This window comes from Engystomops pustulosus, chromosome 1, assembly GCF_040894005.1.
Source record: "Engystomops pustulosus chromosome 1, aEngPut4.maternal, whole genome shotgun sequence".
Lineage (NCBI taxonomy): Eukaryota > Metazoa > Chordata > Amphibia > Anura > Leptodactylidae > Engystomops > Engystomops pustulosus.
The window spans coordinates 274,955,265-274,983,003 of record NC_092411.1 but is presented as its reverse complement, the minus strand read 5'-3'; the positions used below and the strand labels follow the sequence as shown (position 1 = coordinate 274,983,003).

Here is a 27,739-nt window from a genome sequence, read left to right as displayed (position 1 = left end):
TGGCGTGAATATTTTGACTTTTATTTCTTAGCAGATTTGTAAAGTTCGGTGAAATATGATGGTGTTATATAAAGGTCCATTTATTTATTTTATCTTCGCTCGGAGAGGGTTGTCCAACTTGAAACAGGTCTATGAGAGTAGTCATTCTATTGCGGGTCCACTAGATAGAGAAGGGGGTTGATGCAAAACTTATCTCCTGCTATAACAGGAATGATACTCAGGTGGGGACACATTGGGGCACATGTACTTACATTCCCCCTGTAGTTCCTGTATTGTTGTCTGACAATAATGCACTGTGTTGCGATTCACATAGATCGTGCGCCCGATATCCTGCATGTGTCGCTTCCGTGCTCAGGTCCGACAGAGTTCACCATCTTTTTTGTGGTGCATGTAAGTGCTTGGGCTTGCGATCCTGCGCTCAGTCCGAATCAGTCAGATCGTCCGACGGCACGTCACAAAAAGGGTCATGTGTGACACAATCGCAGCGCAGACATCTGTTAAATACCTGTCCAAGCCGTGTGATCCCCAAAAAAGGTGCAAAGTCCGACGAAAGTGAGCAGTGAGACCCTTGGTAAATGAGCCCCTGTGACTGTATTCAGGGGGAAGTACGACTTCAATTGTTGTTGTGGACACAATGGCTTTAACTGGGGACACTGTAGTTGTTACTGTACTGTAGTGGGGAGATTGGTGCTGTCATTATCAGAGGGAAGCATGGCTGTCACTTTCTGGAGGTATTATGCCTATAACTATGTTGGGGGCACTGTAACTTTCGGTAGCTACTATACCTGTCACTACTTTGGGAACTTATTGGATGTACCCCTGTAGATATGTGGGGGAACTGTGTAATTTTCCAGAGGTTTTATGCCTTTCGCTATTATTCAGTGTGCGGTTACGAATATTACATCATACATTGTATTGCTCATAAGTTGAAGAAATTCTCCCCTAATATCTATAATCAGATTGGACAACAGGTGGCGCTCTTCGCTTACTTTCATCATATGACATTGGCAAGTGCTGAGCATCTAGTCTGGAATTGCTGCAGAAGTGAAGTTATGATGAGTGTGTTCACACAGCAGAAAGATAAAGACTACTTTGTATTATTATGGCATCATTATAACAGAGCTGGAATTAAACTCCAGCAACTAACAACATGACATGAGTACAGCCAGCCAGAAAAAGAAGCAAATCCCAGAATGTATACTCATGAAATGATACCTGTAGCTCTTTGTTATCTATCTATATAGCAATCCTCTAGGTCAGTGGTGGCGAACCTATGGCACTGGTGCAAGAGGTGGCACTCGGAGCCCTCTCTGTGGGCACCCAGGCCATTGCACCAGCATGAAGTTCACCAGACAGGACTCAAAGAATTTTCCTACAATGATAGATGAATTTGCCCTCCTCCTTTCAACTGCGTTGGTGTCTTTTGGAGGCTGAACGATTGAAAGTTGTCAAAGAACAAGAAGAAATAAATTACTGCTTAAATTGCTGCGCTGGCACTTTGGTGGCTTTTGGTTGAAGTTTGGGCACTCAGGCTCTAAAAGGTTCGCCATCACTGCTCTATGTACTGCACTCCAGGAACCTTGGAGCTGTAAAGTTCTGCATAGGTTGGGTACACGTGGTGCTTTTTTCCCAATGCGTTTAAGTTGCGTTTCAAAATGCAAATCAAATGCATCATGTGTTTTCTCCAGCATTTTTGATAAAACTCCACTGAAACCAAATATTAAATACCAGCCTCATAAATACAATAGCAGTTAAAGGAAATCTACCATCAAAATCCATCCTGATAAACCAAAATTCACAATTTTTAATTTAAGCTGAGGAGCACTTTTTATTGGGGGGCAATATTAAAGAGGGCTTTATCTATTAGGGTAGAACTATCTAATATTAAAGGGGTGTGGCATAGTCTATTATTATTAAGGTTTGCACTGTCTAATACTAAGACAGTGCCACCCTAATAATAAGCGCCCCTTTTAATATCATACAGTGCCACCCTAGTAAAAATAGATAATGGCCCATTAAAATTAAGGGGTGGCACCTGGGCCGGCACCTGCACTGGGCAGACCTGGGCAAGTGCCAGGGCTCCTGGGCAGGCCCATATAAGGCTGTCCATAATGGGGTTAAAGGGGGTTGTATCTAATGAATACATAGAGGGTTAGGGGGGCTTTATATAACAGGGGGCTGTTTGTTATGATAAACTAGGAAATATTTTAGGGAACAGGAGACTATTTTAGTATCTGAATTTTTAATGCCTCCACATGAGTTCACTGCAAAGGGGCCCACTGAAACCTGGAGTCGGGCCTGGGTGGCACTGCCAAATAGCAAGCCAGTGCCACCCTATTAATAGATAGTGCCATTTTAATATTAGACAGTGACACCCTAATAATAATAGATAATGCCCCCTTATATAATAAAGGTGTGGCATTGTCTAATATGAAGACCATGCCACCCAAATAATGGATAGTGTCAATCCTTTAATATTAAAGGGAGAACTCTCTATTATTATTAGGGTGACACTGTCAAATTTTAATTAAGGCAATATTGATTATTATTAGGGTGACACTATCTATTTTTGTGGTGGCACTGTTTAATATTAAAGGGGGCAGTGTCTATTATTATTAGGGTAACACTATTTAATATTAAAAGGGGCACTATCTATTATTACTGTGGCACTGTATTACTGTCTAATATTAAATGTGGTGGTGTATTATTATTAGGGTGGCACTAATCTGTCCTTCATCCCTATCATATTTGGCCTCCTGTGCTCCTTTTGTTTCAGGGTATTAAACAAGTAAAAAAAACTGATACTTACCTTTCCCCTGTTGCCCCATTTACCAACAATTTGTGTGGAGTTGCTAATCCCACCCACTTTGCCTGGCCACGCCTACTCATTTTGACTATACCCATAGATTGGGGCCACTTTTCAATTTTTTCCATTTTACTATTCCCCTGCTGTGTGAGGTTGCATCAGGTAGTAGGAAGGGGGTACATGCAGATGGAGCAAGGCGTGGAGGGGGACAGGGTAACAGTCTATGAAGCGACAGCACAAAGGTGCTAAGACAACACCCACAGAGCCCTTCTGGCTCATTAGCAAAATTATAAAAGTAGATTTTAGATGGCAGGAGGCCATGGATAACAGATATAAGAAGATTACCCCAATCACGGTGCCTGGATCTATCAGTAATGTCCCTGGTTTATCACAATGGATTTTGATGGTGGATTTCCTTTAAAGCACTGTTCCCCAACCTTTTTGTATCTGGGGAACGTCTGCATCCAAAATTTTTTTACCAGAGACCAGACCGGGTAACCCTCTTACCATGGTCCCTAGAAAATGAAATTGTGTGTTCCGCAAATAGTCCATATGTAAACCCAACCCATATAATGTGCCATTTCCTGCAGCCCCTGGTCTAAATGCCCCTTTTCCAGCAGATGCCCTTTTTTCTGTATCCCTCTTTTAATATTTTAACGAGAAGACGGTTACAGAAAAGAGGACATAATAATACCCCCTTTTTCTATAGCAACCCCCACACTCCTAAAATGTCCCCTTGTGTTTGGGCACATACATATCACATGCGCAAGTGTAAACCGAGGTACCTAATGTTACCACAAAAATTTTTTAAAACTTGGCCTGGAGTATAGGCCTAAGTTGGGAAATGCAGCTGCTACTCTTTAATAAAATGGACAGCAGCCTCCCCTCACTAAAAAATTGTCTAGCAGCGACATCCCTCATCAATAAACTGTTCAGCAGCAGCCTCCCTCACTAATAACACGTCCAGCAGCAGCCTCCCCTCACTAATGAAATGTCCAACAGAAGCCCCCCTCACTAATAACTTGCCCAGCAGCAGCAGCCTCCCCTCACTAATAACATGTCCAGCAGTGGCCTCCCCTCACTAATAACATGTCCAGCAGTGGCCTCCCCTCACTAATAACATGTCCAGCAGTGGCCTCCCCTCACTAATAACATGTCCAGCAGCGGCCTCCACTCACAAATAACATATCCAGCAGTGGCCGCCCCTCAATAATAACATGTCCAACAGCGGCCTCCCCTCACTAATAGCATGTCCAGCAGCGGCCTCCCCTCACTAATAGCATGTCCAGCAGCGGCCTCCCCTCACTAATAACATGTCCCAGCAACGGCCTCCCCTCGCTAATAAAATGTCCCAGCAACGGCCTCCCCTCACTAATAACATGTCCCAGCAACGGCCTCCCCTCACTAATAACATGTCCCAGCAACGGCTGTCCTTCACTAATAACTTGTCCCAGCAGCAGCCTCCCTCACTCATACTATGTCCAGCAGTGGCCTCCTTTCAATAATTAAAGAAATGTCTGCAGCAGGCTTCCTGTTATTAATGAAATGTTCACAGCAGAGCACCCCAATGCAATGCCCCCTGCAGTGCTCTCCCAATGAAATGTTCCAAGGAGTGCTCCCCTCCCTCCTCCCCATAATGTGCCCCAAGGAGTGCTCCCCCCCCCCCAAATAAAATGTCACCAGGAGTGCTCACCCCCACTAATGAAATGTCCACAGTGGAAGCCTCATAAAAATAATAAAAAAACAATCACCTCCACCGGTCCTCTTCACCACACGTCTCCAACTACATCTCTCCTCAGTTTCTTGCTGCTGAGGGCAGAGGCACGTGCTTCTGCCCGAACTGCCGGGAATTAAAAGATTATTAAAGGAAACCTACCACTTGTAGTGGCAGGTTTCTGATGGAAATACCGGGCACCAGCTCAGGGTGAGCTTGTGCCGGAGCTTATTTTAGTTAGTGTTTTAAACCGCGGTATCGCGGTTTAAAACACTTTTTAAACGTTATAGCCGGCGCAGGCAGGTACGCGCTCGGCGCTTACCGTGCACGCGGCTCTCATTCACTTCCTATGTAGCCGTGTGCACGGTAAGGCGCCAAGCGCGCACCTGCCTGCGCTGGCTATAACGTTTAAAAAGTGTTTTAAACCGCGATACCGCGGTTTAAAACACTAACTAAAATAAGCTCCGGCACCAGCTCACCCTGAGCTGGTGCCCGGTATTGCCATCGGAAACCTGCCACTACAAGTGGTAGGTTTCCTTTAACCGAGCACACTGACATACTGGTGTGTTCCGCCTCCGGCAGGATCTGCTTTTCTTTAAACACTCTATGCTCTTGTTTTTTAAGAAAAAGAGGCTTTATAATTGGAGCCTGGAGCCCCTCAGGCTTATTTGCATAATTTTAAAAGCCTTTAAAACCAAACCAAAAAAAAAAAAAACAGGGCATAAGAAGCTAAAAGTTGAGCAGATCCTAGCAGAGGGGACACACACCAGTATGTCAGCGTGCTTGGCTTACAATCCTTCATCCTGGTGGTAAATTTCCTAAAAACTAGTAATGACCTTTTAGTCATCCACAGTTGATCATGGGAGTGCAACACCTGGCACCTGCTATTCCGCACACTATGGTCAGGGCCGTACACAGCTTCATCTGAAGTGTAAGATAAAGTCAAGGAGATGGGGGAACCAAGCATTAAAGCTCCCTCTTTGCTTGCTAAAATCAACCCTCAGGGCTTTTGTCAGACCCAAGGCTGCATGGCTTCTGAAGATCCGTTACAATTAGCCAGCTCCGTACATAGAAAAATGAAAAACTTAGATTTTTGAAGATGGAGAGCGAAAAATGAAAAAAAAACCATGCGTCCTTAAAGCATACCTCCCAACCGTCCCGTTTTGGGCGGGACAGTCCCGTTTTTTAACCCTTGTCCCGCCTGCACGGACCGTTAAGTGAAAGTCCCGTTTTTTTTGCGTTTTCACGGATTTTTCCGTTTTGTCCCGCCCCCGAGTCCCGCCCCCCCGAGTCCCGCCCCCGTCCTGCTCAGGATACAGAGAAGCCAGGGGGCGGGGTGCAGCGTCCTCCTCCTCTCCAGTTCCCGGGCTGTCTGCTGCAGAGCCGGCACCTCCCCCATCCCCTCCCCTGGGAGGCAGAGCCCTCCCTGTCCTCAGGCTGCCACTTGCAGGCACATGGATGGATGGATGGATGGAGCAGTGCAGAGTGTCATATTCTCTGCACTGCCCCTGCACAGCAGCCCCAGGGGATCATCAGCCTCCGTGCAGGCAGGAGCTCTCCAGCTCTGCTACATCAATAGCTCCCTGCCCCCACCTCCTCCTCCTGCTCCTCACTGAAGTTCGTCTGATGAAGCAGAGCCGAGTGTGTGCAGCTGCTGCAGTGTGATAACAGGTACTCTACAGTGACTGCAGGCAGCAGCTAAAGGGTTAAACACCTTCCTCCATAGACCCCCTGCCCCCATCCCTAATCCCCCCCCAGTGCCCTTCTATTCTGTTTTTATTGTACCATATACTTAATCCCTTAACCCCTTAAGGACGCAGGGTTTTTCTCTCATTTCTCGCTCTCCAACTTCAAAAATCCATAACTTTTTCATGTTTCCGTGTACAGACCTGTGTGAGGCTTATTTTGTGCGTAACAAATTTTACTTTCCCGTAATGTTATTTATTTTAACATGCCGTGTACTGCGAAGCTGAAAAAAAATTCCAAATGTGGAAAAAATTTTTTAAAAAACCGCACGTGTCACGTTCTTGTGGGCTCAGTTTTTTCGACTTTGACTGTGCACTCAAAATAACACCTCAGCTTTATTCTTTGGTTTGGTGCGATCGCGGTGATACCGGATTTATAGGTTTTATTGTGTTTTAATACATTTTCAAAAATTAAACGAATGTGTGCAAAAAAAAAAAAAAAATTTTGCCATCTTCTGACGCTAATAACTTTTTCATATTTCGGTGCACGGAGCTGGGGGTGGGGTCATTTTTGGCGAAATGAGTCGACGTTTTCATTGCTACCATTGTGAGGTCTGTGCGACATTTTGATCATTTTTAATTTAATTTTTTATGTGATGTAAAAAGGTGTAAAAGTCGCATTTCGGACATTTGGGCGCCATTTCCCGCCTCGGAGGTCACCGCCGCCCGTAACCGTTTTTATATTTTGATAGATCGGGCATTTTGGGACGCGGCGATACCTAATGTGTCTGTGATCTTTACTGTTTATTATGTTTTATATCCGTTCTAGGGAAAGGGAGGTGATTAGAATTTTTAATATTTTATAAATTTTTTTTATTTTTAAAACCAGTTTTTTCTTTTTTTTCCACTATTTCTTAGACCATCTAGGGTACATTAACCCTAGATGGTCAGATCGCTCCTACCATATACTGCAATACTTCTGGCTCATTGTAACGAATCTGGAGAAGCCATGTAGCCTCGTGTCAAAAGAAGACCCGAGGCTACCACGGCAAACGATCGCCGCCCCCGATGACGTTCGGGGGCACAGCGATTCTAAAAAAGACTTTGCCGGCGACAATGACCGACTGCGGTTATTAGCGGTGGGGGTTTTCTGCAACATGCAAAACCCCCCACCTTGTATGAAGAGGACTCAGCCCGTGAGCCCTCTTCATACACTCCTTATACCTCTGCGTCGTAGAGCTACGGCGCAGAGCGTTAAGGGGTTAAAGGGGTTTTCCCACAAATACAAGTTAGGCCCTATCCATAGGACAGGGCTTAACCTGCTGATGTGTGGGGGTTTCAGTGATGTGACCCCCATAGATCATGAAAACGAGGGGTCTGTTGGGGTCCACATAAGGTCCATGTCATCGCTCTATGACAGTAATGGTGCAGAATGGTCATACACGGCCGTCTGCTCCATTACTCTGACGGAGCGATTTTTGCGTTTCCATATTTCACTCCCCACTTTCAAAAATCAATAACTTTTTTATTTTTCCACGTACAGAGCTGTGTGCGGCCTGTTTCTGCGTAACAAATTATACTTCCTAGTGACAGTATTAAATATTCCAGGCCCTGTACTGGGAAGCGGGAAGGAAAATATCAAATGTGGTTTTTATGGCTTTCACTGCGCGCTCAATAGGACCCCTCCCCTTTACTGCGCTCCATAGGACCCCTCCCCTTTACTGCGCTCCATAGGACCCCTCCCCTTTACTGCGCTCCATAGGACCCCTCCCCTTTACTGCGCTCCATAGGACCCCTCCCCTTTACTGCGCTCCATAGGACCCCTCCCCTTTACTGCGCTCCATAGGACCCCTCCCCTTTACTGCGACAACGAGCATGTCTCCCCCCCTAGACAACAAGCATGTCCCCCCCCTAGACAACGAGCATTTCCCCCCCTAGACAACGAGCATTTCCCCCTGCTAGACAACGAGCATGTCTCCCCCTGACCCCTAGACAACGAGCATGTCCCCCCCCAAGACAACGAGCATGCCCCCCCCCCTAGACAACGAGCATGTCCCCCCCCGACTCCTAGACAACGAGCATGTCCCCCCCTAGACAACGAGCATTTCCCCCCCCCCTAGACAACGAGCATGTCTACCCCTGACCCCTAGACAACGAGCATGTCCTCCCCTGTGGCTGCGTGCCCTTTTTTGTGTGTTTGTGTTATTTTTGTCTTCCAGGACCGTGCCTGCTGTGGACTGCTTCGGATTCGAAGGATTACGTCTATGACCGACATTTCTAACAAATAAAATGGTCAACGAGGGTGTGTCTGCGTTTTTTGTTCAATAAAATTTTCTGAAAATGGTGTGATTATTTATTTTTTTGCGACACTCTTCATAGTTTGCCGTAGTAGTGGTGCCGGCTAGGTGACGGTGCTCATTACTAAGGGCTGGCCTTAGTGTTTGCACTACACTAACGCCCATACCATTACCCCGGTACCCACCGCCACCAGGGGTGCCGGGAAGAGCCGGGTACAAACCAGTACCTGACCGTCTATAGATGGTCAGGTGCTGGGGCGGCTGCAGGCTGTTATTGTTGCGCTGGAATAGCCCCCTAACAGTGGCCTATCCCAGCTCAGTAATGGCAGGCTGCTGCTGCTTTTTTGTATCAGGCTGATTTGAACAATAGGGGCACCCCAAGCCGTTTTCCCCCCCATTTTTTTGTAAAGATGGGGGAAACAGCCTGGGAGCCCCCTTTAAAGGGGGAACCCCACGCATATTTTTGTCAAAAATTTTAAGAAAAAACGGCATGGGGTGCCCCCTATTTTTCAAATCAGCCTGATACAAAAAAGCAGCAGCAGCCGCCATTACTGAGCTGGGATAGGCCACTGTTAGGGGGCTATTCCAGCGCAACAATAACAGCCTGCAGCCGCCCCACTACCTGACCATCTATAGACGGTCAGGTACTGGTTTGTACCCGGCTCTTCCCGGCACCCCTGGTGGCGGTGGGTACCGGGGTAATGGTATGGGCGTTAGTGTGAATTTGCCAAAAAAATTAAGGCAAACACTAAGGCTAGCCCTTAGTAATGAGCACCGTCACCTAGCCGGCACCACTACTATGGCAAACTATGAAGAGTGTCGCAAAAAAATAAATAATCACACCGTTTTCAGAAAATTTTATTGAACAAAAAACGCAGACACACCCTCGTTGACCATTTTATTTGTTAGAACTGTCGGTCATCGATGTAATCCTTCGAATCCGAAGCAGTCCACAGCAAGCACGGTCCTGGAAGACAAAAATAACACAAACACACAAAAAAGGGCACGCAGCCACAGGGGGGGACAGGCTCGTTGTCTAGGTGGGGGACATGCTCGTTGTCTAGGGGGGGACATGCTCGTTGTCTAGGTGGGGGTACATTCTCGTTGTCTAGGGGGGGCATGCTCGTTGTCTGGGGGCGGACATGCCCGTTGTCTGGGGGGGACATGCTCGTTGTCTAGGGGGGGGCATGCTCGTTGTCTAGGGGAGGACATGCTCGTTGTCTGGGGGGGACATGCCCGTTGTCTAGGGGGGGGCATGCTCGTTGTCTGGGGGCGGACATGCCCGTTGTCTGGGGGGGACATGCTCGTTGTCTAGGGGGGACATGCTCGTTGTCTGGGGGGGACATGCCCGTTGTCTAGGGGGGGGCATGCTCGTTGTCTGGGGGCGGACATGCCCGTTGTCTGGGGGGGACATGCTCGTTGTCTAGGGGGGACATGCTCGTTGTCTAGGGGAGGACATGCTCGTTGTCTGGGGGGGGCATGCTCGTTGTCTAGGAGGGCATGCTCGTTGTCTGGGGGGGGGACATGCTCGTTGTCTGGGGGGGGGACATGCTCGTTGTCTAGGGGGAGTGGAATATGCCCCCCAATTATATACATAAATATACATTGGTGCCAGTGGATGCGTTGAAGGTATGAGCAGTGGCGTGGCCAGGGGGTGTGGTTAGGGGGCGTGGCTAGGGTGTGGCTTCTGTGGGTAAAAAAATCGCCGCGACGCGCTTCGCGCGCCGCCATTTTGTCCCTCTTTCTCCTCCACAAAAGTTGGGAGGTATGCTTAAAGGGTTAATAAAGTTATTGAAAAAAAAAAGTAATACCCACAACTGTGTGATGCTTCATTGTAAAATGTAATGTTTCATAAAGTTATTGAGAAAAAAAAAGTAGTATGCATTATGTGATGTTAATAAAGTTGTTGAGGAAAAAAAAAACCCGCACGCCGCTGTCTGGAGGGGGTGTGTCCATGCAGGGAGGCGTGGGCGGTGTCAGTTTGGGCTGCGCGGTCACTGCTCTCATTCATCCGGTCCCGGGACATGTTGTACTGAGCTGAGCACCGGACTGATTGCACAGGGAACATGCTGCGGGTGTGCAGGAAGGCCCGGGCGGCGGCGCTCGCTAAGGTAATGGCAAGACTGCGCGTGCGCAGGTACTATCTCCCGATGTTCGGTGTGGAGGAGGCGGACAGTTGCCGGTTATAATCTCTGCCTCCACATCTAGAGTTCAGCGCACTTATACCGGAGGCTCCGGCCTCATAGAGCTCCGCGTATAAGTTTTACCTCCAGCCAATCAGCCGCGATCCCTGTAGCTTCACTAACCAATCGCATTGCGTCATTTTTACTGAATCGTCCAATCACTAATTTCCTTCACTAACCTTTCAACTCTTTGACGTAGTGGGCGGGCTTACGTGTTTACTATCCAATAAGGTTTGTTTTTTTAAGTGATGGACATGAGGCTCGTCCAATGGGAGGGCTCGATTTTGGCAGGTCAGACAGTGGCTCCGGTGTGTGTCCTGAGGACAGATGCTGCATGTCAGTGTGCGGCCGGTGTGCAGAGGGACAGGTTGGGGGGGTCCTCACTGTCTATAAGTCACCACAAGTCCCGGGCCTGTGCTGACAGCAGCTGCTGAGGGGACGGAGTGACTGTATCACCCCGGGAGGACGTGACCTTGTAGAGGAGTCACCCCCAGACTGCGGCCTCAGCACAGGCCGGGCTCTACCTGCACAGTATCACTAGTATACAGAGTACTGAGCTTACAGCGACTCCAAACAAAATAAAAACTTTATATGATAAATAGAATATATTTTTGCATAACCTGATCACTAAAAGTTTTAACTTTTAAAAAATTTTCAAACAAGGAAGTAAAGTGAGGGCTTGTGTTTGCCTGATGAGCTGTGACTCTCATTGGAGGTGTAGAGTGTTTATAGAGTGTTTACAGCTTTTTGATCTTTTTTTTTTTTTTTTTTTTTCTTCAAGCAAAATCACAATTTGTATGGAAACGTAGAAGGGGACCGGATGATGTGACCTTCTATTCACATATATAATATCTGCAGTACTCATGTGTCACAGCTGGACAAGAGCGGACGCCTGATCTGGACTTATTGCTGGTTTGTTGACCAAACAGTTGACGCCCCCCACAACAAGCTGTGGCTATGATTGAGCAGGTGGTGTCCCCATGGCCTTGGCTAGTTGCTAGGGGCTTATGCCCAGGTCAGGCAGATGAACCTGACCATTGGGACTGCTCTTCTCTAGCTGTGACACATTAGTACCGATATTATCATCCACTATCCTGTGGATGGGGGATGACAGTAATATTTGGTATAAACGTCTTTAGGAGTCTGGTGCTCAGAAAAATACTGAAACCTCTATGAATTGTGACGTCATGTGACCTTTGTGTGTTTGGGTATTTAGCTGCAGCACCTGCTCTACAATTGATTTTCACCGATAAACTAGCAGACCCTCTAGGTAGGGTATGAAATATTATTTTTGGCATTAAAGTGCCCATTTCCCTCATATACTAATGAGCTTGCGGAGGAGGGTCCCGGCTACCTGCAGCTCTGTAGCACCTAGGACAAGGCTTCTGGCGTAAGCAGGATTGCGGTTCTGTATAATCTAAAACTGGAAAACCAATTGGGAATTGGAACCTCCTTTGGTAGACACTAGTCTGTGCTGACTTGGTGGACAACCCTTTCATAACAGCATCAAACTCATGGAGGTTCCTGTTAACTCAATTTCCAATCCAGTATCAATAAGAATGATTCATCGTAAATCGGTTTGCTATTCTTTGTATTTCAGAACATCACACATCTAAGTACCTCTGTATGATCATCAAGCATGTAGTGTAACACGTCCACAAAGTACCTAAACATTATTCAGGAATGGGGGGTGCCACGCGGAAAGTGTGTTTGACGGATAGGACCGAGCGTCTAACACGCTTTATGGACTTTGTGGACATTCTACAATGAAGTGTATTCGGACCATGTGATGTTCTGAAATGCAAAGAATTACAAAAATAAATGGTTAATGGCGCATCATTTTTCTTATTACTGAATTGGTTCCTTATCAGCAGTTTGCATTCACAACTGTGACTTTTTTACTGGCCCCCAGTCTAGAAATTTGTGAAAATGACACCAGAAACATGGCTCTAGCTGCTATAGAGGCATCTGAAGTGACACTCCCCCAGTCAGCCTCTAAAGGCATAAAATTAATGTTTTCATCTTATTTGCATATACGGTGACTTCTTAGGTAAATGTTCCCATCCTAAGGGCTTGATACGATGGCAGGGACTCGTTTCCGGCTGTACAGTGGGTAGATATGTCCTGCGCTGTCAGCTGCAGGATCTTCTAGTTGACCTGTTTCTACCACAGATGTAGATTACATTTTTTATCTTCATCGGAGCTTCTCATCTAAAATTCTATATAATCAACGCTCATCAAAATACAACGGGACCACAAAAGAGTATATAGAAAACGACATAAACACTGTTATTAGAAGCCAAAAAGGGACACCACAATAAAACAAACATTTAAAAACCTGATTAAAATACAGACGGTGGTTTAGTAAACCTATTGCTCAAGCTCACCCCATTTACAAAGTTACAGGGTGATGCGTGTGTTGTGAGAGGACAAATGTTAAGACAAGTCCAAAAACTGTACCTGTGCCAGATAACAATAATAGTTACAAAGCAGTTAATATACAATTAAATCACATCCATACATGCCCCGTGTGGGGTGACCCCACCGACTACCCACGTATGTATGGGGAAGTGCTAGCCCCAGCACTCCTGCTCCAGGCAGAGATCCGGAGGCCCTGGATAGAATTCCAGCAGGTTCCGGAGTGCTGACGATTTGATTAGCTGAAATTCTGTTAAACAGATTGTCTAGAGGTTGGAAAACATTGCTGCTTTCTTCCAAAAACAACTGCTTTCTTGACCATGGGTAGTACAGGGTATTGCATCTAAACTCCAATCATCTCTACAAAGCTGGAACAAACCATGGTCGGGGGTGATGCTGTTTTTGGAAGCAAGCGGCCATTTTTTTTCAACCTCTGGACAACCCCTTTAGGTATCATCCTTCTACCACCCGCATCGCATGTACCTCTATGTTCTCCTTACTACCATAATGCGGCATTCAGCTCCGCTGGCTAGGATGTTGTTACTACGGCTGCATTTCTACTTTTCTCTATTCTAATGTCTACCGATTTCTTTTTTGATTTATTTATTTTTTTCCCAATTTAAAACTTTATTAATCATGATAAATGTGTGAGTTCATACATTAAAGGGGTTGTCCAGAGGTAGATACACATGGCTGCTTTCTTCTAAGAACAGCATCACACCTGACCATGGTCTGTGCCCGTATTGCAACTCTGCTTTATTCATCTCTATGCAGTTGAGTTTCAATCCCGGCACAAACCATGGTCAGGTGTGGCGCTGTTTTTGGATGAAAGCAGCCACGTTTTCCAAACTCCAGACAACCCCTTTAAGGGTCCAATTATCCTCCAGTACTGCAATGACCTGTAGGGGACAACCTAGCCTCAGCCCTGTATGACATCCAGATAGTATAGGTGAGTATTATCTAAAATGTGTGCCCGGGCTTCACAATGCATTTTTGGACAAGTGATTAACTCTTTCCTGCATCCCCTGAATGATCATTGTCCACTACATACAGAAAAAAGGAGGTTTGACCTGGGTTCGTCTTGTGTAATGTATTCATGGGGAAATCATAATGTTATGTTCTGTTTGGTTACTAGAATATACAGAACAAACACGGTTTGAGTCTGTTGTATCCACGAGGATAGTGCCCTCTCCACATTTGATTGACCGGTGGCTGTGCACACATGTATGTAAAGTGCACAAACATGGGGTCTGCTCATCTCTACTGGGGAGCCCTATCCTCATGAATACACCAGGCAGCACTATGCAAAGTGAATCCACTTTGTTCTGTTACCGCTTAAAAGGCATCCACCACCAGGATGAAGAACTCTATGCAAATGAGCCTGAGAGGCTCCATGTATAAGTTAATTGATCCTGGAGCCCCTGAGGCTCATTTGCATGCAGTGTTTCATCCTGGTGGTAGATGCCGTTTAAGTAGCAGATCAACAAGATCCAGAGATATAAAATATCTGTGAAAAGTCGTGTTCAGAGGTAAATCTTCTACTGTTGAATAGGCTAAAGGAATATCAGAATGTTCTTCTGGTCAGTACAATAACTGTGATTGGGCCGACCGGTGCCATGGACAGCCCTGGTGCTGTCATCTGTGGACATGGCCTTTGCATTACTGGGTGTTATATCTATTGTTCTGCACTGGATGCTGCAGTGATGTGCTATATACACTTACTGTAATCATACTACAGGGTCAGACCTCCCCTATACCGGCCTCTTTCCCTGTCTGGGCAGTATACTGTGCCATACAACGTCTAAGTGGCCTCATAAGAGCGGCCTGGAAACGAGTGACGGCTCTGCCCATTTTCCTAGGCGGAGGTGTATACGAGGAGCAGGAATACATGTAGGCACGTATGAGTCACTGTAGGGAGGGCCGTGTCTGGATACTTCACATGCTCCTGCTGTAGTACCCAGTTATATTAAAGGAAATCTAACATCAGAATCCATCGTGATAAAAAATACTACAGTCAAACCAAAGTGTTAAAACTCAACCTTCTAGTGATCTACCATCAAAACCCATCCTAAAAAGCAGGGACTTTACTAATAGATCCAGGCACCGGGACTGTGGTATCTTCTTATATTTGTCATCCATGAGGAGGCCATGGATGACAAATATAAGAAGATACCACAGTCACAGTCCTTCTAAAAGCAACTTTGCTAATGAGCACAAAAAAAAGGATCTGGGGGTCGTTAACAGAGCTCCTCCATGCTGTGGAGTTTGCTGTCACACTGTGCAGGAGCACTTCCTCACCCTCTTTGCCATATGAGATTACAGCAGACAGTGGAGGGTGCAGGGCTCCTCTACAGTCTAACATTCTGTGCACCCTCTTGAGGTGTATAGCAATGGTTGGCTCCCCTCCACCTATACAGAACACATGCACCCTCAGACAAGCCCAGTGTGCACGTGCCTGGGGTATCTGGCCATATAACCTTTACATGTCTTTACATGGTATGGACTCGCGCCTGTTATATCCTCCTGCCTACAGCCGATATCTTAGTAATGGATATGAATTCTTGTTCTTTCTTTTGTAGGAATGCCTCTGTATGAAGAAGTCGCTTAACCCCATCCGCGCCACAAGAGCTTACTCCACGGAGTCCTCAGGGTATGGTCTATACAGATTTATTCGCTATGTGGGGGCTTTGCCAGACAGGACTGGTTGTTGGATTTCCTTGTATTTGCACTGGGACCTGAGCACTGACCTGTCTGTAGCTCTGACCATGTAGACTGCAGTCAGTGCTGTGTATTGTCCCTGGAGAGATGTGTGAGCATACTTTCGTGTTTGTTGTTAGTTGTAGCAGGACATTTGAATTTATATTCCAGGATTGTAGTTTTTGGTTTAATGCTACAGCTGTCACTTAAAAGCAGCGCAGAGTGTAAGGATGTGACCCCAGTGCACTGGGAGAAACCACAATGCTGGAATGTAAATGCATTTATCACAGTCCTGCTGCTACTAACAATACACAAAGTTATGAATACACTGATCACCAGGGCCCCTATCTAATGGTCTCTGCAGAGAGATAAGCACAGCAGTGTGAGTACACTCCTCTACAATGAAACCACAGTGCTGGAATGTAAATGCATTTGTTATTGGTGCTACAAATAACACACAAAGGTATGATTACAGTGATCACCAGGGCTCCTGTCTAATGCTGTCTGTAGAGAGATAAGAGCACAGCAGTGTGAGCGCATTCCCCTGCAATGAAACCACAGTGCTGCATTTATCACGGTCAAGGAAAACTTACAAGCATAGTGCAGACCCAGTTGTTTTACATAACTTAGATTCTGGGTTAGAATACAACAAGTACCACATCTGTATGGAGCGGGTCTGCTCTCCACATGTTTCCTGCCACCCTCCAGAAACACATTGACACGTAGTAGGATGCGTGCGCTCTGTCGCTTGGTTTGCCGATAATAGAATGACATCAATCATACTGGGGACGAGAGAGTTGGTTGTCCCTTGATCGGTGACCTATTTAGGATAAGTTGATGTTAACATTCACATTTACAAAACACAAGGATAACAAATGATAACAAAAGTAATGGAATGTAATTTAACAAATCTCCTCTCCTCAGCTGGTGTATTGCGTCTTTAAAACGCAACGTAAACACAGCCTACTGCTCCAGGACCAGCGTCATGTTCTCTTCTTGTGTGTGTGTGTCCCGCATATCTCAGCTGTAGCCTGGATTCCAGTATTCTCCGGCCCTGTGTCCTTGACGGCCTCTCACCTTCTATGTAACATGAGCCCTCTGTGCCGGTCACTATATGAAGGTTACTCCCTTGTGTACAGTGTAGATTATGTCCCTAGGAATAATCCCAGTCGTGTGCTGGGAGGAAGGGATTGTGCACCAGGAAACTGTTCACACTTCGTATTCAATCCAAGTTTTATTGATATTTTTATTTAGTAACACAATATAAAAGAAATAACAATCACATATTCATCTGTAGAATATCCAATACAAGTTTTATTGTAGTATACAAACTATTGAACACGCTTAAGGCTGCAGATTCATGTGTGTAACTCAGCCGTGTCTGTGAGTGTGGGGTCATGGGAGTTGTAGTCTTCTAACTGTGGAGGCATCAAAACAGCATTGAAGAACGTAGGTATTTTTCAGTAATTTGGAGTTCCTGCACGTTATTTGCTTCACAGAAGAGGCAGCCATAATGGCACATGTATTTGTGTGCGTTTCCTATATGACACAGTGTTTGTTGGACTCTTTTTCAGGCCGTCTGCTGGGAAGATCATTGCTGGGGGGCTCCTTTTTGCCGGTGGTGGTGTGGGGGGCACCGTGCTCTACGCCAACTGGGATCCAAAGTTCCGTGATAATGTGGAGAAGTCTGTCCCTTATTCGGATAAACTCTTTGAGCTCGCCCTGGGACCTGCACCATATAACCTTCCAGTGCCAAAGAAACCGGTGAGTTGGTTTGTGGTTCCTCGTGTCTGACCTGGAAGGACTGGACCTGACAGCCACAGCGACTGAGGAAACGGGTCAATGGGGCGTCAGACCGACAAATGAGCAATAGGCGACATTCATCCCTTGTACATAGACTTACCTGCAGGCACAGGGAAAGGTCTGCACTCTCCTTCACATCAATTTTTGTTTCTTCATTAAAACTGACAGGGATGTAAACATGGGGCGCTGTATACGGCCTGGTGACGGTCCTTTTTGCACTTGCTTATGCTACCTCAAGCCTCTATCGGCCCAATGCCTGCCCGCACACAGCTTATGATTATGTTCCTTTCTGTTCGAGTAAAGTAACAAAGATGATGAAGATGAGTGCAGCTCTTTCCCTGTACTTGCACCTGTGAGGTCTCTTCAGCCAGTCCGTCCCTGTTGATTTATTCTCTCCAGTGTTGAGGGATCGTGCCAGTCCTTCATGGACTACTCTATAGACATATACTGACAGGTGGTATCCTTTTCTTACCTCTGTCTGCTCAGTATATGTGTCTTCCAGCAGGAAGCACTGGATGAAAAAGCACAGCAGGTTACTCTTTCATTCTTTTTCCTGCTGGAAAGGGCAGTTTATGTTTGGGATAGGCCATAACAGGCTATGGGGGGGAGTGGGGGCCGGATGTCATTGTATGGCAGCATCTATCCCCAGCCTCTGCTAAGTGTATACATAAGTGATATAAGGACAGTTAAAGGGGTTGTCCACTTTCAGCAAATAATTGATATTGTTTGTGTAAAGAAAAGTTAACCAATTTTCCAATATACTTTCTGTATCAATTCCTCACGGTTTTCTAGATCTCCGCTTGCTGTCATTCTATAGGAAGCTTCTATGTTTACTCCAGTGGAAAGAAATTTGTCCATGTTGATGTGATGGACGTGCAGGTGCACGAGCCATTATCACAGGGTAATATTATTATTGAGTTATTGTGTGATAACTGCTTGTCAACCTGCCTGTCCATCACATGACTATGGACAGATTTCTAGCCACAGGAGTATATGTAGAAGTTTCTATAGCAGGACAGCAAGCAGAGATCTAGAAAACCGTGAGGAATTGATACAGGCAGTTAATTAGAGAATTGTATAACTTTGCGTTAAACAATCAATATCAAATATTCTGCTAAATCACTGGGGGAAATGTCCTGAACATCAGCAGCAGCCAATCACTGCCTCCTGCCAATGTTCACTCCTCCTTTCAGGGGTGAGGAGCCAAACCGAGGACGTAGCCCACTGTATGAGCATACAGGGTGATAGGCTGCTGCCCTATGTTGTAAAGATAGGTTTGGAAACCTTCCTACGTGTCCCTACAACTGACTGCAAAAAGGAGATCTGAACGCAGCCTGTATGTAATCATGTCACTGCTCTGTGTCACAGCTAAAGGATTCTGGTCCTCTGAAGATTTCCTCTGTATCAGAAGTAATGAAGGAATCCAAACAACCTAAGAAAGAAAGTAGTGAGCCGTCGCCTGTGCCTGGAGAAAAAGTAGAAGGTAACAAACTAAGAACAGATCTGTGCTGTCTCCAATATGGTCTTAAACACTGTCCTTACCCATTATTTCCTATTATTTAAGCTTCATCACATGTAGCACAGATCATCTCTGCCACTGGTGATGCAGTTTCAGTCCCGGCGTCCGTGGTGCATGAAGAAGAGGCTCCCAAAGTATCCGAGGCCGGAGATCAGAAGCCGAAACACCACGGAAGTGCCGGTAAATGTGCAACGGATCATGTGCTCCCATCATTGGGAAGCTCAGATCTCCATAACTTAGCCATTTACTACCTAACTCTGGTCTCCTGTCCCCTCCTTATAGAAGCAGAGCACTGTACAGAGTGCGAACATGAGGAATCCCATCACCTGAAGGAACGTCCTGCGGAGGAGGTCGCCGCACGCCTCGTGCAACAGGATAAAGAGGAGCAGAAGAAAATTGAATGTAGGTCAAGTACTGTAAGGTCCGTTTTCAGGTTAGGCCTACGCAGAAACTTTGCCATATGACAGAAGAGAGATTTTTGTGCACTCCCATAGTATTGCATGAAGCAGCATTAAATTTGCTCCAGCTGCTGCTCAGCTCATTAGTAAGAAGGGGACCCCTGTTCTCCAGATTAGTGGGGATCCCATTCTTGTGATCAGTGGGGATCCCAGCAGTTGGACCCTTGCCAATCAGCTTGAAAACTTGGTACAACTCCTTTTAAGGGCAGAGTGCTGCACTACATTCCTTATGTAGCTCACTAATGTAAATGTTATGTATTATCTACACACCGAGTACATACAAGTCTCTTTTCCATACTCAGCTATAGCCGTGTTACTGGAGGAGTCCCTGAGCAGTACGGCCCGCGTCACCCTCCAGGCCATCACCGCGCAGGAGTCTGCTGTACAGGCCGTCAATTTTCATGCTCAGAAATTGAAGGAAGCGATGGATGACGTCAAGGTCAGTACCTACCAGCTCTGGCCTGTATATCAAAACCGGTATATTTTTGATATTTATCCACAGGATAAATGATTGTGGAGGGAGGGGGGAGTTTAGGGTAAAAGCCCTTTGTGGGTTTGAATTTACTAATCTGTTCCTCCCTGATGATTGAATCTTTCTTATCCCTCTTAGATCTCCGCTGAACAGAAGTCCTTGCAGTGGCGGGATCTGGAGGACGCCTTGAAGGTGCGCAGCAAGGCTGTGGATGAGGCGGCTGATGCTCTACTCAAAGCAAAGTTCGTATCAGCCTGTTCTATGTTTCCTATCTTATCGCTTCAGGCCACAACCGTGTTTCCTGCATGATACCACTTGTATTATCAAAAACCTATAAATGGTCTTAACAGGCTGTAAATATTTAACCCTATGTGATATATGCCCCTACGGCGATCTGCTGCTTATAAAACCCTGTGTTTGCCAATTTGGTGTCTCATTACCAAGCGTTTCATCTCTATAGGGAGGAGCTGGAGCGGATGCGGGGAGTCATTGATGACACCAAGAAGAACGCCGCCAACGGTGCGAAACCCCATATCCTCTCCGCCGAGGAGAATCTGCATCGTATGATCGTGGACCTGGATAATGTAGTGAAAAAGGTAAAACTTTATGCAACCAAATCATCAGTCAGACTGTCCCAGATACTATCTTTTCATTGCAAAACGCCACACTGTTATCCGTTGGTTGATGACCTGACCCTATATCCCTGTTGTAGGTACAATCGGCTCAGTCTGAAGCCAAGGTTGTGGCTCAATACCATGAACTGGTTGCGGTCGCCCGAGAGGATTTCCAGAAGGAGCTTGATAGCATCACGCCAGAAGTGCAGCCAGGCTGGAAGGGGTTAAGTAAGTGTCCGCAGTTTTCCTAGCGGAGAATACACGGCAGATCATTAGGAATTCTCAACGATGTTCCATAATCCATCAATCAGCTGACCCAGAACACCAGACCCAGTATCCATACTGCACCCTTAGCTGTGCCCTACCAAGTGCTACGTGCCGACCCCTTCATGAGGACCGTGCACCCACCAATAACATGGGGATAGACCAGCCGTTTAACCCCTTCAGGACTAAGCCATTTTATTGCTTTATAGAACCAAAGCCTGATTTATGAAATCTGCCCTGTGTCACTATAAGTGGTTATAACTTTGTAAAATTTTAACACATCCAGGGTGTTTTGAGGTTTTTTTTTCGTCACGCATTGTACTTCAAAGTAGTTGAAAAATTTGGATGATATCTTTTGTGTTTAGTTATGAAAAAAAAGGTAATTTGGCAAATGTTTCTTAATTTACAAAGTTATAAATTTTCCGCTTTTTCAAGCAGATAGTCATAGCACCCACATAACTTCATAACTAACATTTCCTGTGTGTCTGCTCTATATTGGCATGGGCTTTTTATGCATCCTCTTTATTTTGTAGGTTGTTACGAGGTTCAGAATTTTGGGTGCAAAATCTGCAACACCTATATTTATAGGCAGCTGCTCTGCTTTAAGTGACTTTGAGCGGCCTAAATAACAGAAAACCACTATAATTATTACATTTTAGAAACAACACCCCTCAGTGTATGACAAATCAACCTTTTCAGAAGTTTGTTAACCCTTTAGGTGTTTCACAGGGGTTAAATCAAAATGGAGGTGTAATTTACAAGCTGTAATCTATTAATTTTTTTTTTTTTAGCCAATATATTAATTTCAGTCAAAAATTGGCGAAAAACTCCACAAAGTTTTTGAATTTCATACAACCACTTTTAAGATCTATGTTTATACCTGCGTAGGTAGTGTCTGGAAGCTGCTTATCCATCTCTGCTGAAATATTATAGCAACGCTATTGGCTTGTGGTATCATCGCTGATGCATACAACGAAGGGGCTGTAGCACCTTAGTCACTAGCATTAAAGGGATTTGATTTTAAAGGGGCTCACTTGAAGCTCCCGATGCCGTCTGTGTTGATTGGGGGGTGCACTCCAAATGTGAATGACGGCGTTCATCTCCATATCACATTATGCATTATATACCCTGCTATGTACTGCTCTCTTATTATGCGCTGTGTTCGCTGATAATCCATTGTATATGTGCAGCTTATTTCCATTGGATATGTCGCAGAGCTTAGTGTAAATGTAGGATAAAGGCCTAGTCATACCCCCGGGGAACAAAGACAAATCTTTCCATGCAATCTTTCCTCATCCACTTCATATATTCAGACATTGAGGCAGAAACAACTAGTAGAGAAGATCTTCATCTCCTTGTGTAGGGTCTCGTCTGCTCATACACAAGCGCATAAGTCCCCACGTTCATCCATCCGAGGGATGCAAATTCTCCTCAGATGTCACAACCAGTACAATAAAATGGAAGTAACATGGCCGCTCACAACCAGTACAATAAAATGGAAGTAACATGGCCGCTCATCAGGCGGGATGTTCTCCGCTGTGTTTGTTATCCTTGTTGTTTGCCGTGAAGTAACTGCATGACGCATGCCCCGGGTTATACGCCGCTGCCTTGTATTCACTCACCGTAATGGAGACTAATACATAGAACTACATGAGGAGAGCAAACGCCATGTGGAGGGAACTAGTAGGGATGGAGATAACCAGAGATTTTCTTCTCACACCATAATATACACCTCATCTGTGTATCACCTTGTAGTCTCCATGATCCTGAGGTAGTCGCAGACTACAGGATGATGTCACTTGTCCTCGGTCGCCCCTCTGTGTCATGAACTGTTTTCATGAGGTAAAATTTCCAGCCCCTTTACTTTTAGACCTTGTGGAGAGACAAACAATGGACAACGGGGAATGGAGGCACCCAAAAAATGCATTGTCTGGCCCCTTATCCTGCGTCTAGGTGGCCACTATGTGGGCCTGACTCCCTCAGTGGACCCCATAGAGTTAATGAACGGAGCCTTCAAGTTCTGTCTAATGTTGAGGTCCAAGTTGCAGAACAGCATATGCCTGCTGGGCTAGGGTATCGGACCCCCACGCCCCACCGGCCAAAAATACCCCTTTAGTTCCAACATTTCCAGGAGGAGTAACATAGTAAAGTTGTAAGAGAGGTGACAGGACACCATTATAGTTGTGTATATGTTGTGTGTTACAATGTCCTCTCTGGGGGGGGTTATCATTGTTGTGTCGGGGACTGTCTACTATGGCGCTCTCTCTTCTTGCCCTCCATCGTACACCGCCGTGCACTCTCATTCCTATAAGGAAAAGCTCAAATTTCATTGAAGCAACTTTGCAATCATATTTGGTAGGATGGGGTTGGTCGTGGCCGATTCCCCTTTTAGGAATGGAGTGCAGGGTGTACGCTGGGTGCTGTCTCTTCCGGCGCGGGGGTGGTGTATGGCGTTTTCTGCATGTAGAGTCGTGTAAGTTGCTGCCGTTAACCCTCTCTAAACCTTCCTTTTTCTGTTTCAGAGATTTCCGATGTAGGTGAGTTCTGCTCCTGTCTCCCCTTCTAACCCTGACACCTTCCTGTACTCTCTGCCCACGTCCCCTGTACTCTGCATGTCACAGCGTGTTGTCTGTCCTCATCATCTCTGTGTAATATCGCTGATCAGATGAGTAAGTTATAGTCCCAGTCACTGATGGGAGAGACTCATCCTACTATGGTTCGGGATCAGGATAATTGTAAGCTCTTGTGAGCAAGGACCTCCCTCCGGTTGTTCCATATGACCATGTTATCACTCTGTAATAATCATATTTTTTCTTAATATTTTAATTGGTATATGTCCCCCATGATCTGTACAGCGCTGCAGAATATGGCGGCGCTATATAAATACAGATTTATTTGTAGTGATGAGGACGTATAGTTTTTGCACTGGAGCTAAATACACAAAATTTGTTTCTCTGTGTAACCAGACCTTTGTCTGTGGTATTAAGAGCAGGACTGTCATATATGGAGTTATATTCCATGATTGTAGCTTTTTCAGGACTACTAGGGGCGTGTCCTCACACTGCTTTGCTCTTAGCTCTCTGCATTGAACTTTTCCAGAGCCACTGTGATTTCTGTAGTATTTAACTAGAAACCTGTAACAAATTCACCACCTCCCACAGTGTGAGATTACATTTGGCAGGGGGAGGGGAGTGCTGAGTGAGCAGGGGGAGACAGTGTATCAACCTGTGAAGCTACGGCTCTGGTAATGCACCTCAGAACTTCTAGCTCATTAGTATAATTTTAAAAGCTAATTTTTAAAAGGAAGGAGGTCACGGATAACAAAAATAAGAAGATTACCACAGTCAGTGCCTGGATCTCTGTGTTAGTGTCCCTGGTTTATCCAAGATTTCATTTAAGGGGGAGGACTGTAGAGCAGCTTAATGCAGAGGGGTAAGAGCACAGCAGTGTGAGGATACGCTTCCAGTGCACTTTGAGAGGCTGCAATCATGGAATATGGAAATATCTGATGTATTCTAGTAACTTCTTAAACACTCACACATGTTTTCAGGGACATTACCTCAGGTTGTATCCTCACACTGCTGTGCTCGCACTCGGTTCTCTGCATCGATTTTATGTGACTGTAGCATTAAACCAGAAGCCAACTGCAGAGAGCTGTGGCAGGCTTGAATAATAAAATGGTAATTCAGAGAAGAGGCAAAGAGCTGCGGTGCAGTTCATTGCCAGGAGCTAAGAGCACAGCAGTGTGAGGACAAGATAAGATCCTGGAAAATAAATATGTCGCAGTCCTTCTGAAAGGTACCTGACAGGGAGTTGTGTGACTCTCCTGCCACATTATCAGATCCGTTCTTCTATATATCCGGATTCCATGTAGGGGTTTACATTACATCAGATCACAGGTAAGTTACATGGTCTCTTGTCTTGCACCGTTCTGCATCTTCTTTTCCTCCGACATTCACTTCTTCTACATAAAGAACCTCACCTTATAGTATAAATCAGAGTAGCAGCTGTAATTACTCGACTTTTCCTGTACTTGTGTGGTCATATGGACCCCCATCCCCAATTCTCCTGTCCTGAAATGTGATACAGCTTGGCCCAGATGAATTGGGCTTCTATTAGCAGGTGGTTCAGATGGTCCCATCTATACGGTACCATTTTATATACCATCCAGATGTACAAGGCTCCAAGTATAAGAAAAGCAAAGTATTTACTTATGATGAGGTGTGAAGTGATGTATTACCATGTGGATAGGTATAACCCCGGCCCATAGGGGGAGTCCTGCAGTGTTATATTCTAACTGGCTTTGTCCTATGCAGCCGGCAAGCTGAGCACCGATGACCTGAACTCCCTGATCGCCCATGCCCACCGCCGCATCGACCAGTTACACAAGCAGCTGGCAGAATACCGGGTACGAGAGCAGCAACACATTGAAGCCGCACTAGAGAGGCAAAAACTAGAGGACAACAAAGCCCTGGAGTCCGCCGTGTCCAAAGCACTGGAGCATTACCGGGCCGAGATCCAACTGGAGCAGGACAAGAAGGTACCGGGGACCTCGCACATCTTCTCTACATACCCGAATATTGATAAATTCTGTATAAATCCTAAACCCGATCCATTGTAGGTGGAAGAAGTGCGGGAAGTAATGGAGGCAGAGATGAGGACACAGCTGCGCAGACAGGCTGCAGCACACACGGACCACCTGCGCGATGTCCTCAGTGTCCAGGAGCAGGAGCTAAAGGCCGAGCACCAGCAGGTGAGCTTAGTGCAGGGCATGAACCTCTTAGAGACTGAGTGCCTAATCTACAACAAAAAGCCACTTATTGACAGTGACACTATTCTGCTTAAACATTCAATTGTATTAGCGTCCTGAGGACGCCAATACAGTTGCAGGAAGAGTCCTGTCTGGTGAACTCTGTGCTGGGTTGATGGTTTGTTTGCCCATAGAGAGGGTACTGAGTGCCACTCATAGGTTCACCACAACTGATCTGGGCCGTAGCAGGACACGACTGACATTGTACTTCTCACCCACAGAACCTTTCAGAGAAACTGTCCGAACAAGAGATGCAATTCAGGCGTCTCTCTCAGGAGCAGCTCGATGGCTTCACGCTGGATATTAACACGGCCTACGCCAGGCTGAAGGGCATTGAGGAAGCCGTTGAAGGTAAGGGTTTGGAGCTTTGCTTCCTGATGTAGAGCTCACAACACCCTGCATTGACTTAATTAAAATCTTCGCTGTATATACTTTCAGGAATCCGGAATGTGCAACAAAATGACAAGTCACCACTAGGGAGAGTTCTGGTTCATTTATTCAGTTGCAGATACATTGAGCTCCCCCTAGTGGTGACCGCAAAATAACAAGATTCTATCATTTCTCTTGTTCAATGCTGTGATTTTTGGAGCCAGTTATTGCATTGCTGCACACTGTGTTGTTACCTCATTTGCACAATCAATTCTGGCACATGGTCCTTGTTAGACATCGGGTTGAGGAGTACGTCTGCTATGAATGTGTTGGTGACTTTGTTCTTCTGTGCAGGACATGCCGTGGCAGAAGAGGAGGCCAGAAAAGCCCATCACTTGTGGCTCTCTATCGAAGCTTTGAAATTCACTCTTCGATCTGCCTCCGGTGAACACCCCACTGAACCTTTGGAGGGCGCCGTCCAGGGTATAAGAGCCAGCTGCTCCAATAATGATTTCACAGAAGCCCTGACCGCCGCTCTGCCCCAGGAGTCCCTGCAGCGAGGCGTATACAGCGAGGAGGCGCTGAGAGCCCGATTTTCTACCGTCCGTAATCTCGCCCGTCGCGTGGCGCTGATAGATGAAACCAGAAACAGTCTCTACCAGTACTTCCTCTCCTACATACAGTCCATTCTCATGTTTGAACCTAAGCAGCTCCGACCCCCCAGCGAGTTGTCCTCCGAGGACCTGGACACGTTTAAGCTCCTCTCCTACGCCTCCTATTGTATCGAACACGGAGACCTAGAGCTGGCGGCTAAATTTGTGAACCAGTTAAGAGGAGAGTCGAGGCGGGTGGCTCACGACTGGTTAACCGAGGCGCGTCTTACCCTAGAAACCAAGCAAGTCATCGACATCCTATCCGCCTACGCCAGCGCGGTCGGCCTGGGTACAACGCAAGTACAATAACTTACAGGGAAGTCACGGAAATTGTTCACTCACCAAAAATAAAAACCCCTAATTTAAATAGTTTGGCGTTCTGTAAACTCTCCACATCACAGTAGAGATTGTTGCACTCTCCTGTATCATGTCTGCTGATCCCGGGAATGTCACTATATGCCCTCTACACCCTGTATTACTTTGTTTTGTTTTTTTTTAAGTATTCAGGTTTTACTGATCCAAACCAAAATCTAATTCTAATACTTTACTGTTCATGACTTCTGGAACATCTGAATAAATAAGAAATCGGATTCGGGTGAAGTTTGTGTTCATTTGCGTTAAGTCTAAATCCCGATGTGCGACCCACAATGTGCAGCGGTGACCACATACATCACACTTGTAGCGGGACCCAACATGTCTGACAGGGCAATGAGAGGGTGTAATGTGTAATACTGAGTTTGACCCATGGTGGCGCTACAGGGGAATGGAACATGATGGGGTCAGTGCAGAGGAATAATTACCAAGGGGTCCTAACAATGACACACCCTCTTTAATGAGCAGGTTCCAGTACCGATACTGTATACATTGGACCGTTAACCCCGCCTTTTTTTTTAGTAAATTTTTCACTCCCCATCTTCAGATATCTAACACTTTTCTGTGTACAGAGCGGTGTGAGGGCTTATGTCTGTGTAACATAT

General features: G+C 46.0%; 1 protein-coding gene across 2 annotated transcripts; it reads left to right on the top strand.

The window, feature by feature from the left end:
- Positions 1-10,425: 10,425 nt before the first annotated feature.
- Positions 10,426-27,352, top strand: IMMT (inner membrane mitochondrial protein). Of its 2 annotated transcripts, XM_072126265.1 has the most exons (15): positions 10,426-10,613; positions 15,683-15,753; positions 17,375-17,564; positions 18,972-19,086; positions 19,168-19,302; positions 19,405-19,524; positions 19,883-20,019; positions 20,191-20,294; positions 20,513-20,648; positions 20,765-20,894; positions 23,453-23,467; positions 25,247-25,470; positions 25,552-25,683; positions 25,962-26,091; positions 26,464-27,352. In XM_072126265.1, exons 1-15 carry the CDS (start codon positions 10,569-10,571, stop codon positions 27,069-27,071), a joined length of 2,292 nt encoding a protein of 763 aa, XP_071982366.1. In that variant the 5' UTR covers positions 10,426-10,568; the 3' UTR covers positions 27,072-27,352. The 2 variants fall into 2 exon arrangements, with proteins under 2 accessions (XP_071982366.1, XP_071982367.1); XM_072126266.1 differs by lacking the exon at positions 23,453-23,467.
- The last annotated feature ends 387 nt before the right edge of the window (positions 27,353-27,739 follow it).